Genomic DNA, 17,486 nt, shown 5'->3' with positions numbered 1-17,486 from the left:
ATAACTAGGTACCTCTTATTATTTACTTATTTAATTTTCTTGTTAAAAATGTTGTTCTTCGGATGAAGAGCTCATTCATATGGCATCATGCAAAAGGTGTTTTTTTATATTTTCTCATTGTATCTCTACAAATGGATTCAGGCGTGACATCACATAAAAGTCCAATAAAATAACAAAATTGTACTTCAAATTTCTTTTATTTTATAGAACCTTTTTTCTCTTGTTATATTAAATTCCCATTTCTATACAATTCCTTTACGATTCTTTGCAATTGTTACACAAATTCTACCATCAAAAAATGTTTTTTTTTTCTTATTTTCAATTCTATTTCAATTTTTCTTTTTCTTATCTTGAAAAAAATTAACAATTGTATTTAAGCAGCACTCAAATACTGCAATTATTAATTTTTTATTGTACCTTACAATATACAAAGCTAGGAATGAAGTATAAACTAAAGATCGATAATTACTCCAAGTAAAGCATACACACAATTTACCCTTATTGACTTGTGATGGATGTGATTTGATCTAACATATCTGAAAATTTCAAAGAAAAATATGCATAACTTTCCTCAAAATACATGCTTTATCCGGGGAAATTTGGCAACTCTCGAATGTTCATACGGCGTTTTTCCTAGGCACAGCAGAATAGCATACGCATCTCGGAGCTTATTGTTAACGCAATTCGCGAGTCATGACAAGAGTCGAGAGGGCGACGAGCGACGAGCGACGACTAGGGATCGGGTACAGATTGCGCAATGCTTGAAGTATCCCAAGAATTTTGTAGGCGCTTTCCGCAACCGTTCGTTGCAACTACGTTCAAAGTTCCGTAAATTCTCCTCCGGAAGATGCGGTCTCTTTTCACAAATCTGGTCACAATTATTACAAAGTAGTACAACTCTCTCGTATTCACAACAATGAAAAAAAGTTGGATCTCTTTTCCGCTACCTCAGAGATTTTAACGCAGGAGTAGAAAAGTTGAATGGGGCGAAACGCGTGATACGAACTATTTCAATTTCTTATAAGTATAAGATAAAATTTTATATCCACGAAATGGAGGAGAACATCAATGGAGGGAACTCTTTTCGCAACTCAGACTTGAACGCAGGAGTAAAAAAGTTGGATAGGGCAAAACGCGTGATACAAATATTTCGACTTCCAAGACGATAACACGCGCGCATATCCACAGTATGAGGGATCATATCTTTTTGGTTGAATCGGAGACTTAAATGCTCAAGGAGAAAATGTGAATGGGGCAAAAATACGGTGATACGGTATTTTGATTTCTTGGCAGATAAAATTACATATCCACAAAATAAAGGAGAAGGTGAACTCTTTTCGGCTGACTCAGAGACCTGAACGCAGCAGTAGAAAAGTTGGATGGGTCAAGACTCAAGAGCCGAGAGCGAGACTAGAGATCCGGTTTCGCTGCCGCTGGCTCGGGAACACAAGCGCAATGCTTGAAGTATACCCACAGTTTTGCAGACTCTTCCCGCGATCGTTTTTTGCGCAAAGTTCAAAGTTTTGGTATCAGAATTGCATATTTGTGATCCCCATAAGAGATGGATTCTTAATGCTCACGTGGGCAAAATTTTAAAGTAGCGAGTGGACTCGACTGAAAAAAGTATTTCTTTCTCTTCTTGCATTCTGTCAAAAGATTAAAATATCCTTAAAAAGAGAGTTATATCTAAGTATCCTCAGTCTAATGTGGGGGGGGGGGGGGGGGGGCATGCCTTATGTGCATAGCTTCATCCAATATCTTGCGGTCTGTTTTGGTAATCATCTTGCCCAAGAGCATTCCAATGTCGCTAACCTTGCAAACATAAACGATCATCTAAACTAGTTTCACCTCTACTCCCAATAAACTATGAATTCAAGACGAAAATTACCGTCGCAAAGTTTACTTTTTGCAAAGAATGTACCCAAGTTGCACAATCCCAGCAACATTGAAATGCTCTTAGTTCCTTTTGGCAAAACGCGATCCAATTGGTTATTAAATACATTATACATTATACACTTAATATTCGCCCGAGTTTCGAATATCTTCTGTTTCTCCTCATCGCAGCATCCATCAAACCGCAATTGCCCGGAAACTAGGACCGCACATCTTATCTGATAAAATCGTTCACCATTTAGACCGATTCTGGGGGGTTAGGCTAGACTAGTAGATGAGTCTAGAGTCCCTTTATGCTGAGAGTCAAGACAATTTGAATCCATTTCTGATTGGTTCCCGTATTTTAGGCCTCCACAGTGTCACAAACGGGAATAAAGATTACATTTTCACCAATTGCAAAGATTATAATCTGGAATGGACCAGGGAATTACGGGTTCGGCAAGGAACAAACGGAATGAGAGGAGGAACGGAGAAAGGCATTTGAGAATGGGCCGATCAAAGATTACGAAATACGTTCAATTTCTGTAATCTTTATTCCCGTTTGTGACATCCATGAGCCGAATTGTCTTGACTCTCAGCATAAAGGGACTCTAGATGAGTCAACTGTTGATCTAATTTCATTACGTGAACGTAGAAGAAAAACGGGGTAAAAAATCACTAATGTGTGATCAATTTTCAAGGACAATTCTGTAATTTCTCCTACGATTTTAAATAGATTAAAACGCGTAATATCCAAAATCTAAGCTCAGATTCGGATTTCTCGTGAAAAACTGATGCGATTTCATGCATCAAATTTTAGAATAGCGTGAAGGAAAGAGGTTTAATGACGTAAAAAAACACTAATGTGTGATCAATTTTCAAGGACAATGCTGTAATTTCTCCTACGATTAAATAGATTAAAACGCGTAATATCGAAAATCTAAGCTCAGATTCGGATTCCCCGTGAAAAATTGATGAGATTCTATGCATCATATGTTAGAATAGCGTGAAGGAAAGAGGTTTAATGACGTAAAAAAACACTAATGTGTGATCAATTTTCAAGGAAAACTCTGTAAAATCTCCTACGATTTTAAATAGCTTAAAACGCATAATATCCAAAATCTAAGCTCAGATTTGGATTCCTCGTGAAAAATTAATGAGATTTCATGTATCATATGTTAGAATAGCGTGAAAAAAAAAGGTTTAACGACGCGTATAGATTCTGTCGTACGTCCCCTTTGAACTACGCCGCGCCGCCTGTCGCCCGAGTGAAACCGAACGGGGAGGCGCCACTTATAGCGCCGGCTAAGCGTTCGGTTTCGTCCCGAGGAATTTCTCACGATAAATTCTTATTCTTCCTCCTCCGCTGACCCACTGAGCACTACCCATGTTGCCACATTGGATTCATATGCTCGAATCAGTATGTCTACGTTACGTCTCTTTCCTTCACGCTATGCTCGGGTATGATACATGAAATTGTATCAATTTTTAACGAGGAATCCGAATCTGAACTTCGATTTTGGGTATCACGTGTTTTAAGTGAAATTTTCCAAATTCGAAAATGTGAAATGACTGAAGTGGCTTAAAATGCCATCTCGGCTCCTGTTCGATGGATTCTCCTGAAATTCGGTGTCAGGGTATGATACATGAAATCGCATGGATTTTTTACGAGGAATCCGAATCTGAACTTCGATTTTGGGTATCACGCGTTTTAAGTAAAATTTTTCAACTTCAAAAATCCGAAATGACTGAAGTGGCTTAAAATGCCATCTCGGCTCCTGTTCGATGGATTCTCCTGAAATTCGGTGTCAGGGTATGATACATGAAATCGCATGGATTTTTTACGAGGAATCCGAATCTGAGCTTCGATTTTGGGTATCACGCGTTTTAAGTAACATTTTTCAACTTCAAAAATCCGAAATGACTGAAGTGGCTTAAAATGCCATCTCGGCTCCTGTTCGATGGATTCTCCTGAAATTCGGTGTCAGGGTATGATACATGAAATTGCATCGATTTTTTACAAGGAATCCGAATCTGAGCTTCGATTTTGGGGATCACGCGTTTTAAATCAAAATCTGTCAAAATTCAAAAAATTCAAAATTCGAAAATCCGAAATGGCTTAAAATGCTATCTCGGCCCCTGTTCGATGGATTTTTCTAAAATTCGGTGTCAGGAGGTATTTTTCGACGGGAAACTCGAATTTTTAGTCCATTTTTTAAAATTCTCAAATTCAAGATGGCGGACGTGGGCTAAAATGCTATCTCGGTTTCTGTTTGTTCGAGTCTTGTGAAACGCGGTATCACAAGGTATTTTTCAACGGAAAACTCGAATTTTTAGTCAATTTTTTAAAATTTTTAACTCCAAAATGTTGGATGTGGCCTAAAATGAGCCCCGGTTCTGGCCTCCGTTTCTGTTCGTTAGAGCTTTGTGAACCGCGGGATCAGGGGTACTTTTTGACGGGAAACTCGAATTTTTAGTCGATTTTTGAAAATTCTCGAATCCAAGATGGCGGACGTGGCCTAAAATGCTATGTCGGCTCCTGTTCGATGGATTTATGGCGCCCCCTTACTACATGCCTACTCTGATGTATTTCTGTACAGCCGCAAATTTAGGGTCAAGGCAAGGGGCGCCTGGCCGTCTATGGACCAGGTGGAGTTTTTGTCCTGAAAATTTACCTTTAGACGGCAATTCTCTTTATATTTTGTCTATGGTTTTTATGCCCCCCCCCCTTTCTCGCGGACTCTCTTTTCACTTTTCTTGCCTCCTTTTTCCTTCCATTTCCCCCCTTTTTCCTTGCTTTCACTGCCCAACCTTGTTTCCTTTTCCTTTTTCCCCCTTGTCCTTTCTTCCCTTTTTTTCCCCTCTCTTCTTCTTTCGTGGCGCCCCCCAAAGGCTGGCGCCCGTGTGCGCCGCACGCCCTGCACACGCCCTAAGTCCGGGCCTGTTGCCCCTAATTCCTTTCGATTATATCGTCATGCTGCCGCTTGTTCTCGGCAGCGCGCATCTTCGTTCTTCTTTTTACATTTTTTGCGGGCCCCCAAAATTCGCCGCCATAGGCCGTATCCTCAACGGCCTACGTGTAAATCCGGCCATATATTCTGGAGTGGGTGTGTGATATGGTATCACGCGAAAATGAGGGAATATACTACCTTTTCACCTGTCTCAAATCATTGACATTTGTGAATGTAGGCTAGGGTACCTATTAAATAAAATTATTTTTTGAGAACCTTTCTTCACTCAAAATTCCTAGTGCTAACGGACCTCAGTAACATGAATATGCGTCGAGTTTTGGGCTCATATATTTCTACGTGGATCCCTAGCCCCCCTCCCCCTCTTCGTGAGATGGACTGATTTTGAGGATTTTTTTTTCAACTGTAAATTTATATAAACGACATTTTCTTTGGTGATTCTTCAAATTAAATGCTTCATTCGCCCTCATCTGATGAGAACTAAGTCGCCATGATTCTAACTTTGGGGCACACTCAGATGGAACATGCAATTTTTTTTTGGGGGGGGGGGGGGCATGAGCTTATAAGAGGTTCCGTGCAAATTTCTGGTTTTTGTTTTCCACATTTATTTTTCATAAATCTTTTCCCTTGGTTGAGAAGTATCCATGTTGTCGAATGATTCTTTTAAGTTAAGTAGTATTCAATCGGGAATAAGAAACAGGTCCCTTCCCAAAAAAACCCCTGGGTTAAGGGAAGGAGGGACGCGGCTGTAACCCTTTTCAGGTCACGGAGCTTTTCGGCTCAGGCGTAACATGGGAAAAAACATGGCACGGACTGATTCGGCACAAAGAGATGGGACGTTTTGAATCAAGGAACTTGAATCCAGATAGAGGAGTTGGCAGGAAAGCTGAAATTTATCAGCTAAGTACAGAATTTTCAGGCAAAGAGTACGCGTAGGACTCCTTTTTTACTTAATGGTTTTTGCTTAAAGCCAAGGATTTTTTCCATGGATCCAAAAAAAAAGTCGTTGGGAAATTTCAAAAACAGCAAAAAAGTATTTTGAATAAATCATTTTATTGTTCTTGGGACAATATATGTAGAGAGAGAAGAAAGTACATTTAAGGACACATCAGCTTGTTACTAAATGACATACCTGCAAGAGGTGAACTTAAAATAAACAATAACAAGACCTGCTTGAGTATAATGTTTCTTAGTAATATAAAAATCTGAAAAATGTCTTAGGTGTATCAAAAGGCTAATAAATGCTATATTTTTGGAAACCAGAAAGAATATCAAAATGAAATAATTACCTGCTTAATTTTTTTTTCTTTGAATTGTATTGAATAAAAAATAAATAAATAGCGAACTGATTTTCACCCAGATTCTTTGGAATATGTATAATTAAGAGTAAAAAAGTTGTAAAAAAAACCTCAATTCATTTAAAAAAATTTTTTTGGAAGATAAATATGTGTGTAACTTAAGTCATGAATAATTTTAACTAAGCAACATTAGGAAAACGCAAGGATGAAACAATTTTCTCACTCAAGAATTCTAAGTAGATAGGCAGATCGTCTACACTAGTCACGGAGTCATATTTTTAAGGCTGGGGCATATGTACTGCCAAGATAAAAAAAAATAATTGGCCAGAGCCAAGTTTCTAAATTCAATTTAAACCAATGTATTGGCTTTTGAAAACAAATTTGAACAATTTTTTTGAGGAACATCTTTTTTAAAATTGAGTGTAGAGACTTGCGCAATTGAACAGACTGTCATACAAGTGCCTAGCAAAATACTTCAAACGAAAAAATCTAATTCTGTGGCTAGTGCAGCTGACAAACAACAAGATGACATGGCAAATGGGACAATTTTTCTATTAGTACTGGAATAATGTGTTAGTTGATTGCACTTCAACTCAGAAAAAAGTAGAGAAAATAATTATAAATGAAACATGGGGTTCATATTCCATTGTTGGTAATTCCTATGTTTTTTAAGAAGATGCTGATGGAAATAGCTCTAAATAACCTCACTCACAGAATCTCTGAAAAGTTACCGTCCCATATTGACTTTGAGAGCAAATAAAGAAAAGTTTTGAAAGAGACCTAATAACAGAAATGCATAAAAATTGAAAATTTCCAGCAAGTTTGATTCAGTATAAATCAAATAACAATTAAATAGCAGTAATATACTGTCTATTTACAAAGTAAAACAATAATGTAGCACACCAAACGATAATAAAGACTTAAAAAACATAATTAATTAATTTTCAATGTCTTTGTTTCATTCAGTTTCCATAAAACTTTGCCCACATACTGCTCCTCTGAGAAAGAATGCCTTATGAGCATTTGGATGTTACCAAATTTTCGAAGATAGAATATGTATTTGAACAAAAAAAAAAAAAAACATAAAATATTTGTTTTAAAGTTTTCAGTTATACTAGATTAAGTTTAAAGTGAAATTCTTTTTTTAAAAAAAAAAAAAAAATCCAGACATTTTTTTAGAAATAGGTACATACATATTCTATCAGAAGAAATCTAGTAACATTCAAGGACTTATATGGTGTTCTTTTCCAGAATGGCGGCATAAATGTGGTATTTGGTTGAATGCTCTGGTCATAGAATCCTGTTTCGATGGTTAAACTTATAGATTTGCAACAAAAAATAGATGTTCTCCCATTGTTAAGTTTTCTCAACTGTTATTATGAGATGTTGCTGAAGAATATGATTTGGTTTGCTACAAAAATGATGAATACCACTGTCCCTTCAACTTCGTTCTCACCAAGATTGCACACATTTTCACCAGTGTCTCATCGTGAATCACTAATGGAATCAAATAGGAAGAAGCTAATGTAAAAACAGACGCAGTGATAATGTCATCCACTGTGATTTTTAACAGGAAAAACCTTCATTGATATTGATGACCAAACAAAATCAATTATTTTCTGCTATTCTAATTTACTCAAACATCAAAACTGGATTCTATTCAGTGATCAACCCACTGATCCATTTTAGCTGCAAGAATATACATGTATTATAAAGAAAAAGAAAAAAGACCTCTTTGACAATCGTTAATGAAAAACTTATTTTCTATGCACAGTAAAAAATTTGTTCAATTTTATTTTTTTCCCCCCACTATTAAGGACATATTACTTGATCACCAATTTGTTCATATTGAAGGAACAAGGTCTTGCCGAAAACATCATTCCTTGTGGCACTTCATTTAATTAATTTCACTCATTGTGGCAATCATGTTGTCATATGCCAAAGAATAACTAATCCTTACTTTCTTAATTTCGTACCACAGATTTGAAATGAGATGGTCGAAATTTGAGGCTGATTTGAAATCTGCTTTCGTTAAGTAGCCTCTTTCTTTACATTTAACCTACGTTTATGAATGTCTTAGAAGAACATACTTGAAGTTGGACAACCAAAAAAAGGAAACATAGCTCCTGCTTTTGTGTGCCTTTATCAGCATGAAGAAATACATAAATCATTCATGTAGATGGCACAGGTGAGAAAAATGATAACTTCATGTTCATACTAAAACTCAATTAAAACCTAAAGGGTATCAAGAATGATAACAAATATCGTAAAAATAAAATGGTTTGACTCGATGAATCTTTTTGTTTTCACTTAGACAATGTCCCTGCAATGAAAGAGACAAATACTTTCTGGGGAAATTCTGCGATCATAAAAAGTATTTCACGAAAATAAAGAAGTATGTCTGATAGGTTGAATTCAGCAAAGAGGGACCAACCCTCTATGAAAAAATAAAGTGAGTAGAGAGCAGTTGTTGGCTAAACCAGTCTTATATTCTTTCCTATCAAACATTCAATGGAGAAAAAATTTTTGATTTGAGAAAAGACGGGTAGCAAATTTATTTTTTATATTGAGTCTCACAGAAGAATATAACTTCACACCTTTTCCTCTTAATTTCAACTTGACTTCATTGATTCTTTACTTCTATATTTAAGCTTCATCGCTTTATATATTCCATAGAAAAGATAATTTAGCGTCCAAAAGAAAATAATACAACAATTTAGTCGAGGTCAACTCCAACTATCCATAAATTGTATTAGAAGAATGATAATTCATCCATTTAATCCTGTTGGAATAAAATTCCTATGGTTTTCATGTAGGTATAGTGAACATGTTGCATGCTAATAAGTTATTATTAATTTATTTTAAAAGTCCCAGAAAACCAGCACAAATAGGGAAAATTTTGATCAAAAATTGAAAAACTCCAAAACCAGCGTCAATTGTCTACTCAGTCTACAGTTCAGGAAGTCACAATCAGATTGCTGATAATTCACTTGCCGCCAGTATTTTGGTGATGGAGGTGGCCTCATGAGCCTTACGTGGTGCTATGATAACACCTTTGTACTTGGTCAATTAGTCCCAGCATGGCAGGCAACATGCTATGCAAGATCTGAAATATTTCTTTGCTATGCTTGTAATATCAACCATGAAAATACCCACGTCTTACATACGCTTGCAATGAGACAGTCATAATAGTAACTGAAACAAGTTAAAACTTGTCTAACTAACATACTTGGGAGTTACACGGTGATCCGATCACTCATGATAAAGAATTCTGGTTTTCTGTTTGATTAACTAAGTAAATGCCACAAACTTAAGGAACTTGTGTGGATTCTATAAAACAAAACAAATACACAGGTGATTCCATACAAAAATAATGAATAAACACGGTAAAATATACGGAAAATCAAATTAATGATGGGTATGTACATTAGAAAATTATACATCAATTCACAGGTGATTGGCAAGTTTCTCTTGATGCTAAATAATAAGTATAAAAATAAAGAGACCCCAGAAAAAAATAAATAATAACTAAAAAATAATGAGTCACTAGAAAAACCAAAATTTCTTTTGAGAAAAGTCAAAATTCTTCAACCTCAGAGTATGTTTCAGGCTATGACATTTAAAAAAGACAGAAATACTGACGACTTAAAGAAATAGATAAAAACTGTAACCAAATTTTTCAAGGCTCAAGAAATCAAGTGAAAAATCGAGCTAATGTGCAAATATGTTTTATAAGAAAAGGTGAAAAAATATAGATTCCAAAACTACTGATTGGGCCGTGCAGTAAAAATGGAGGTTTGTTAAAAACACCCTGAGTTTTTTTTCATCTTTTAAGGGAACACTTAGTTTATAGATCAAAATACGTTTTTGTTACTATGACTAAAATGTAGATATTGACTGTTTTGATCAGTGACAATTGGAAAGAGTGTTGGTGATTTCCCTAACAAGCATTCAAATTTAGTCTAAGACTGATGAATCATCATAGAGAGATATGGCGAAATCACCAACACTCCATCCAAACGACTCATGGGTTGAACTGCAATTTTTTCGTTGAAAGTGACTATTGAGAGTCAAAGAAATTTTGTCAGAATTTGAAATCAATAGAAAGAAAATAAATTATTGAATACTTGAGTGACAGGTAAAGTAATATGTATTACTGCTTGCATCTGTTTCAAGTTTTGCATAAGGAACTTGATTATAAAAATCGTTGCACCCGGGTCACAACTAATATTGCTCCAAAAAAGAGGTATAAAGGATAGATCATGTTTGAAAATGGCACATTCACATAAATTAAAGTTTTTCAACTATATGTTGCTACAGAGGGCTTTGTATGTACTTGGAAGACACATAGGAATAAAACTAAAAAATTTAAAGTTTAAAAATGTAGCAATACTTGTTTGTAAGACCTTGTCCACATGGGCCCAGAATTTTGAGTGAACTTGTTCCTGGAACTTATTATAACTCAACTGTAACTCCTTCTGTGAAACTCCAGTTCCTTAAACTAATTTGCCCAGAAGTTCCGCCAACTGCGCTTGTGTGGACAAGGCCTAACACAACATGCAGCCTCAAACATGAAATTGACAGACTTTCTATTAAAGAGTGCTGATCTGTCATTTTTTAACAGAAGACTTTGTGGACGTCTCAATGAAAAAGAAAAAAATAAGTGTTTCCTTTAAGTTAACTTACACTAGAATTATTTCTGGCTTAGGATCATTAGAATTCTTTAACCTTGAGAGAATTAGTGTGGCAGCTTTGGATACATCCCAATTCGTTGATTCTAGTGCGGACAGATGAGTAGAGGAAACTATTTGATTTGATGGGAGACTAGATAGAGAGGATCCAGAGTTTAATAAACACTGAAGCTTAACAAGCTTTATTGCTCTGTGAACATTCCAATCGGCTACATTCAGAGTGGAAAGGCACTGTTCGTCTGTCACCTGTAAAAGAACAATATATCACGATGAGAAATGACGAAAGAGCTTGAAACCATAAAAGCGTTTTGTTAGAAGTAAATATTCAGTAAAGTTACGAAAATTAAGATACATAGAATATCATGTTCAGTCCCCCATCTACAGCTAAAATTATCTAAAAGCAAAATTTTAATTTTTCAAATTTTTGGATTGATGTCAAACGATGAATTCTGCATTCGAATATTTAGAAATTTTTGAGTTTCTGAAGAGATTCATGAAATGAAACGATCACTGGCGAACAAAACTCACCTTTGAGAGGCCAAGGACTTTTCGCATGATCCTAACTTCATCACTGTCGATACCTCGAGCTTTCCCACTGGTGCGTTTTGAATTTGGCTGATCACAAGCAAACTCCAACAAATCCTCGCAAGATACGTGGTCACTTGATCGTAGCATCATGTCATTCAAGTCATTGCTGTCCGGAGAAAGTCCATTAGTTTCTGTTGGGAGGTTATCAAGAGCTTCCAGCTCTGAGGCTATCCGAAGATCAAAGTCATTCGACTGGTTAAGAACCTCAGCTGAGATGGGGCCATTATCTGTTTGAGGCTGTTCAAACTCTAGACCTAGGTATGCTGGTTCTGCAAAAATAATTCGCATTTCATTATAGACAGGTAGCAATACCTAAATTGTTCCTAGGTATTTGGCAATGATAGGAACTCGACATTTCCTCAAGGGTGGCAACACTCATTTTACCTTCTTATTGGCTGTTGCATACCTAACTTAATGAGCATTGTGTCTGACAAGTTTACCAATTGGAAGCAAGTTTCGCGGACAAATAGCTTGACAAGCCACTCAACAACCAACATGAAGGTGATGCCAAGGGTTAAGTAATGCAGTCGCAAAAGTCGAATTCTTCAAAAAACTAACGGAAGGGCACTATTTTTCTCTGCTCTAATAGCAGAATGACACTCAAAAGATGTTTTCAAAATATCTCTAGAAACAACAAAATGTTTCTCAGGTGTTCTTTTAAAACGAAATAAAAACTCATATACTCCAAAAAGAACCTTTAGACGTTTGAGAAAATAAGTTATGGTGATAAAAGTGGGTTTTTATTGGGTTTTAAAGTCATTTTATGAACATTTTGAAAATGTTCAACAGTCACTAAAAGATTTCGTTTCCTTTAAAAAAAACCTGATTTGGTGTTTTTAATGAAAAAAAATTTTTTAACTATAAACTAGTCTAAAATTTTAAAAATCTCTTCGACACTGACTGAAGTAGCCCAAGAAAAAGTCTATGTGATTTCTTGATCATGAGGGTGTCATTGCTCCCTCTAACTTCTCTAGATAAAGCTGGATTGATGGGATATTTGACTAGGACATAATAAGAATAATCACCTGGAGGATTTTCATTGGTTGGGGTCACAGCTGTGGCTTTGGCAACTGTTCTCGTCACCCCTCCACCGGGAATGATAAGGGGGTGTTTTCTCTGATGTCGCGGCTTGGGTAAAGTTAGCTGCAAACTGGACCGATCTCTCGGGGGAAGAGGTATTGCATTTCCACCTGAAATTGAAAGAGAAAATAAAAGTGCTCATATTATTTTTGAAGACTCCAATTGATATGACAACAGATGTTTTAGGGAATTGTTTAAAGGAGTATTCTTGGACTAATTCCAATTTAAGGATAAGAGTACATCCCACTGAAAAATCATGTTTTTGACCATCTGTGTAGACTGGTCCATGATCAGATTGGGAATTAGGAAATAAGAAAAATTTTAGCTCAAGTTCTCTATGAGAAGAATTAGACTTTGAATTTAAGGAGGGAAGTTTAAAAATTTATTAGAGATAATGACTCCCAAAAAAGGAAACTTCAGTTTTCTTAGGAATGGTACATCATTAAAATTAGGATTATTTGAGTACAAATGGATGTTAATTATTTTTTTTTTCCTCTTCTTTTCCGATGTTTTTAGAAAAATTCCTCAGTGGTGGGACACCTTGGATACAAAATATTTTAACGGGACACAATTACTTACGATGGTTGTGTCCGAATTAACCAAAACCGATTGTGATTTCTGAGAAAGCATTTTATGTTCTGCTTTCCTTAGTTTATGATGGCCATTGAAAGAAGGATGGACGGTAGTACAGAAAATTCTGAGAAATAAATAAAATCTTTTTTGCAAATGCTTACCAGTTCCTTCATCATCATCTAGAGCTTCATTTGTTTGACCCATCAGTTCACAAGATTGTGAACATTCATTTCTACATCTAATTGACAGAAGAAAAACACAGGATTATCATTTAAAATAAGAACATTTCATATCGTTTAATTATCAGAAAATGATGCTGATCAAAGTCTGACAAATCAGAGAGACATAGGTGAGTGCCATTAATGTAAACAAGACAACCAAGAAATGACCAGTATAAAAGATATCTTCAAAAATTCAGCATAATTTGCCACAAAATACAAAGATTACAGGAGTTGAGAATTAAGTCAAAATGAGACTTTCATAAGATTAGAAAACATCCCGTAACACACTCTCTAAAAGTTGGAAGAAAATAATACATGAGTGCATTGATCTATAACAGGTGTGTAATCTGGGAGCGTTCACAAATTACATAACACTCTGGAAAATGGAAGGGGTATGAGCCTGCGTTAAAAAGGAGGATCAGTGCCAGTAACGTTACTTAACCCTCTTCACTGGTGAAAGACACAAAATTTTCAAAAAGTTTGCGTAATATTTTGCTGTTCACCAGGTGATAGTGGCCAGTCGCCATCTGTGCAGCAATTAAAAATACCTCAAATTTCATCCAGCTACATATTTAATGGTTTCCCATAGTTTTTGGGATCTGAAGGGGAATCCGTAAAGCGCCACTTAATTATTAATGGGGGGGAGGGGAGGGTTCTGGGGATGGATTACAGAGAGTTACAAGGGGGAGAGAGGGATCAAAAATGCCAAAAAGTTGCGTTACGTAATTCATGAGCGCTTCCTATGTAAAATGTATTGATGATAGTTGAAATAGATAAATATATTTTTGATTTGAAAAAGTATTGGACTTTAAAGATTCCAATGATTGCAACTTTGAATTTGCCCAAATTTTTTCTCAGCCTTAGTAGGAGCCTTAAAAAAATTAACTTTATTTAGTAGAACAAAAAAAGAAAAAAAAAGAGAAAAAAAGGAGAAAGAAAGATTTGTGAAGTTCTCTGCAAAAGAAATTTTTCTGCAAGTGCTTCAAAGTCTCTTTCTAACAACAGCATAGTTACTTAATATAATTATTAGAATAAATATAACGAGTAGGTTAACAACTAGGTTAGGATTTGTAAACTTGTAAAGACTTTCATGAGAAAATAGGTGCTTCTTCACCGTGACATCTCCTTTTGAGTAAAATACACGATGTCAAAGATGGAGCAGATAGGTTAAATGGAGCAGATACCTTAATCTGAACATAAGTAAGATTCATCACTATGGTTTTTCGTTTGATAAAAAAGTTCAAAACGGTGTATATTACAATGTGATTTTGCAGAGAAGTGAGTGTGATGTTAAATGGTTCAAATTGTAAGAGATCAGGAAAACAAAACTGGAAGTACATGGAATAAATTTCAAGAAAGTTGAGGCTACAGGAAGGTGTACTGTTAACAGTGCCACATGATAGGAGGTTAACCATCACTATGGAGATAAGCTGAAAATCTCTCACCAACTTCGATCTCTTTCTATCACTGGAATCAACTTTTTAAGTACTTATCGCAGTCCTGAAAATACCCTGACAAAACTTCTCATCCTTTTCATGAGCCTCATGACATATTACGAGATTCTTGAAATTTAGCAAATCTTGTAAAATGAACCCTTTATGGTACTGTCTGTTTTGCTATGCTCTCTTCGTAGGATGTTCTTGCAGCAATTTTTTTCGAAAATACCAAAAGATGATGGCGCGAAGCAACCAAGGTAGCAGTACCTGGAGAACGAACCATTGGACTTTCGAAAGAAATAGGCACTACTAATTTAAGGCACTATTTGAATTGAAAGGGTGCATGGGCACAAGTACGAATTTTGTTTGTATAAGTTGATGAATAAAATTATACTGAAACTAATGACACATTGACAGGTTATTTCAGTAAGAATAATTTGTAGATTCACCTAACAATTATCTTTAGCCATATGATATAGCAACTACACAACTGCCAATATTTTTCTCTCCAAATCCCACAAAATAATTTTCATGCTTTTCATCTTTTTATGGGTATAATGCTTTCAGTTTTTCTGATTTCTGCATTAACTCTTACTACAATGCAGACTTTAAAAGTTCAGAGCTGAGCAGGGCTAATATTGAAACAATTGAAAGTCTACCTGGGCACTGGTAAAATTTTAACCTTCTGCCGGATATTACTAACAAAGTTTTCATAATGTTTTCTTTCTTCTTTTTTCTCACTTTTCCAGACTTTCTTCTGACTATTCGACTAGACTTCCACTTAATTTTTTTTTCTATTGATTAAGTTGACTTTTACCCAAGTTTAAACAAACTGCCTGCTTCTGAAGATTTAGATTATGAAAAAGAACACTCAGTGATCGTTGCCATTTTCTTGAGGGCATCAGCTGAGGTTAGCGCGCAAAATTCCTTGACTTATCATGTTTTCCAGACTGCTACAAATCCTAAACTTCTTAAGAGTACTTAACCTTTACACAGTTTACTTACAAGTTGGTTGATACTCTGGGCAGATGACTCCCGATGATGGGCAAAACATGGGGCAAACTTCCGAGCGTGACAGACTTGCTACCCCGTCCCCGTGGTCTCACAACAGGTCCACACTTCAACATTTTCAAAGGGTTCACAATTTCCGTAGAAGCAGCTTGCGACTGATTTTCTTGACTCAACTCCGCCTTTTCTATCAAGCTATCATACACTGCCTTGGCTTCTGTGCTTAAACAGTTCTGATGGTTGGGAATACGGGGGAAATGGAGAGGCGAGGATTTCAAGGATGGATGAACAAACAAAAGAAAAACACGAAAATAAACAAACGAAAAAAAATAAACAAACCAAAATAAAATAAACAGCAAACAAAAATAATACAATAGGAATAATCTACCAGAAAAAAATCTGAAAGAGAAGAATATCAAAATGCGAAAAAGTTACTTGACTTGATGGAACTATTTAGTTGGCACGAAAAACAAGAGATTGAACAAACGCAAACTCTGACATACACATACACTGATGCACGTTTATCAATTAAGTCAAGACTGGTTGAGAGCTCGATTAAGACAAATTAAATTCAAAGTATTCATATTCCACAGTAAGAATTCTTCAAAGGGAGAATGAGTCACCCCAGACAAGATCACTACAGAGCCATAGGAGTTGAGAATCAATTATAAAACTCAAGCTTTTTAATTTAGCATGTTTTACAATTAGTACACTTGTTGCAAATAAATTAAAATTTTTTCTTCCGAGCATTAAATGGCCGTTCATAAAATATGTAAAGCTCTAGGGGTGAGGGAAGGTTGAGAAGAGTTTTATGTCATTTTGATTTTACGTGTTGAAGAAATAGGGACCTACCTCACAAAAGCTTTATGCTTGGGAAAAAGAGAAGGAGGTGAAAAAATCTGAAAATTAGCGCGATGTATTTTATGAACGGCCCAGACGGCCCTTGACTTTGTCCAGGGAGGACACTTTATACCCTCATTTTCAGGGCTGAGAATTAAAATGGATGGATTGATCTTTAGAATGCTACTACAGTTGCTGTCACTCTGCAAACCGAGCGACACATTTGCTAGAATTTTTCATCTTGGCTATTGATCAATTTTATGAGGTATTGAGAATTGTGCCCAAAATGCTGGCGGCAGAATATTGGTGGAGATTGATTCTGCCCTACAAAAATTCGTCTTACTGGTTTAAACGGCGAAAAAACGAAATTCTTACTTCGCTCAAGCCTACTATGACATTCGCTAAGTAGAATATTTGCGACCAGATAGTTTTTACACAACCTGAGACGGAGTAACTTGATGAAAAATTCAACATAATAAAGCATTTGAAAAAGCTACAAGTAAGAAAACTTAATTGGCAACTAGCAAAAACAAAAGAGTAATATCATAAAACAAAAGAGGTTCATATTTTACATAAACAAAACCAAACCATTAAGTAGGAACTCAATTGAGACTTAGGATTAATTCTAGGTGAAAAGTAAAAAAGGAAACAAAACGGAAATCAAAAAATTAAGGAGTCAATTTTGAAATTTGAAGGAAAGCAAGATGAAGGGAGGGATTGGTGAAGAAAAGAGGAAAGAAGAGAATAACTATATTAAAGTCATTTGAAAAATTGATACAATTGCACAAGACAAAAAGTCCAATTTAAAGTTCGTTGTAAAATTGACTGCTTTTCTATCGGTGATTTAGACATGCAGGACTTGAGAGAGTTGAGATGCTGGAATATTCACAGGTCTTTTTAATCTAATGTT

General features: G+C 35.7%; 1 protein-coding gene across 1 annotated transcript in view; it reads right to left on the bottom strand.

Moving 5' to 3' along the window:
- Positions 1–5,875: 5,875 nt before the first annotated feature.
- Ack-like (activated Cdc42 kinase-like) overlaps positions 5,876–17,486 on the bottom strand; it is a 28,018-nt gene continuing 16,407 nt past the window's right edge. Inside the window, exons 11-15 of the mRNA XM_019046957.2 lie at positions 15,734–15,969; positions 13,233–13,309; positions 12,444–12,608; positions 11,359–11,687; positions 5,876–11,076 (exon numbers count right to left, since the gene is read on the bottom strand). Of these exons, the coding sequence (XP_018902502.1) occupies positions 10,822–11,076; positions 11,359–11,687; positions 12,444–12,608; positions 13,233–13,309; positions 15,734–15,969 (1,062 nt within the window). The 3' untranslated portion in view covers positions 5,876–10,821. The remainder of the gene's footprint in view (positions 11,077–11,358; positions 11,688–12,443; positions 12,609–13,232; positions 13,310–15,733; positions 15,970–17,486) is intronic.

This window comes from Bemisia tabaci, chromosome 1 (genome assembly GCF_918797505.1).
Source record: "Bemisia tabaci chromosome 1, PGI_BMITA_v3".
Lineage (NCBI taxonomy): Eukaryota > Metazoa > Arthropoda > Insecta > Hemiptera > Aleyrodidae > Bemisia > Bemisia tabaci.
This window is presented reverse-complemented; position numbering and strand designations above follow the sequence as displayed.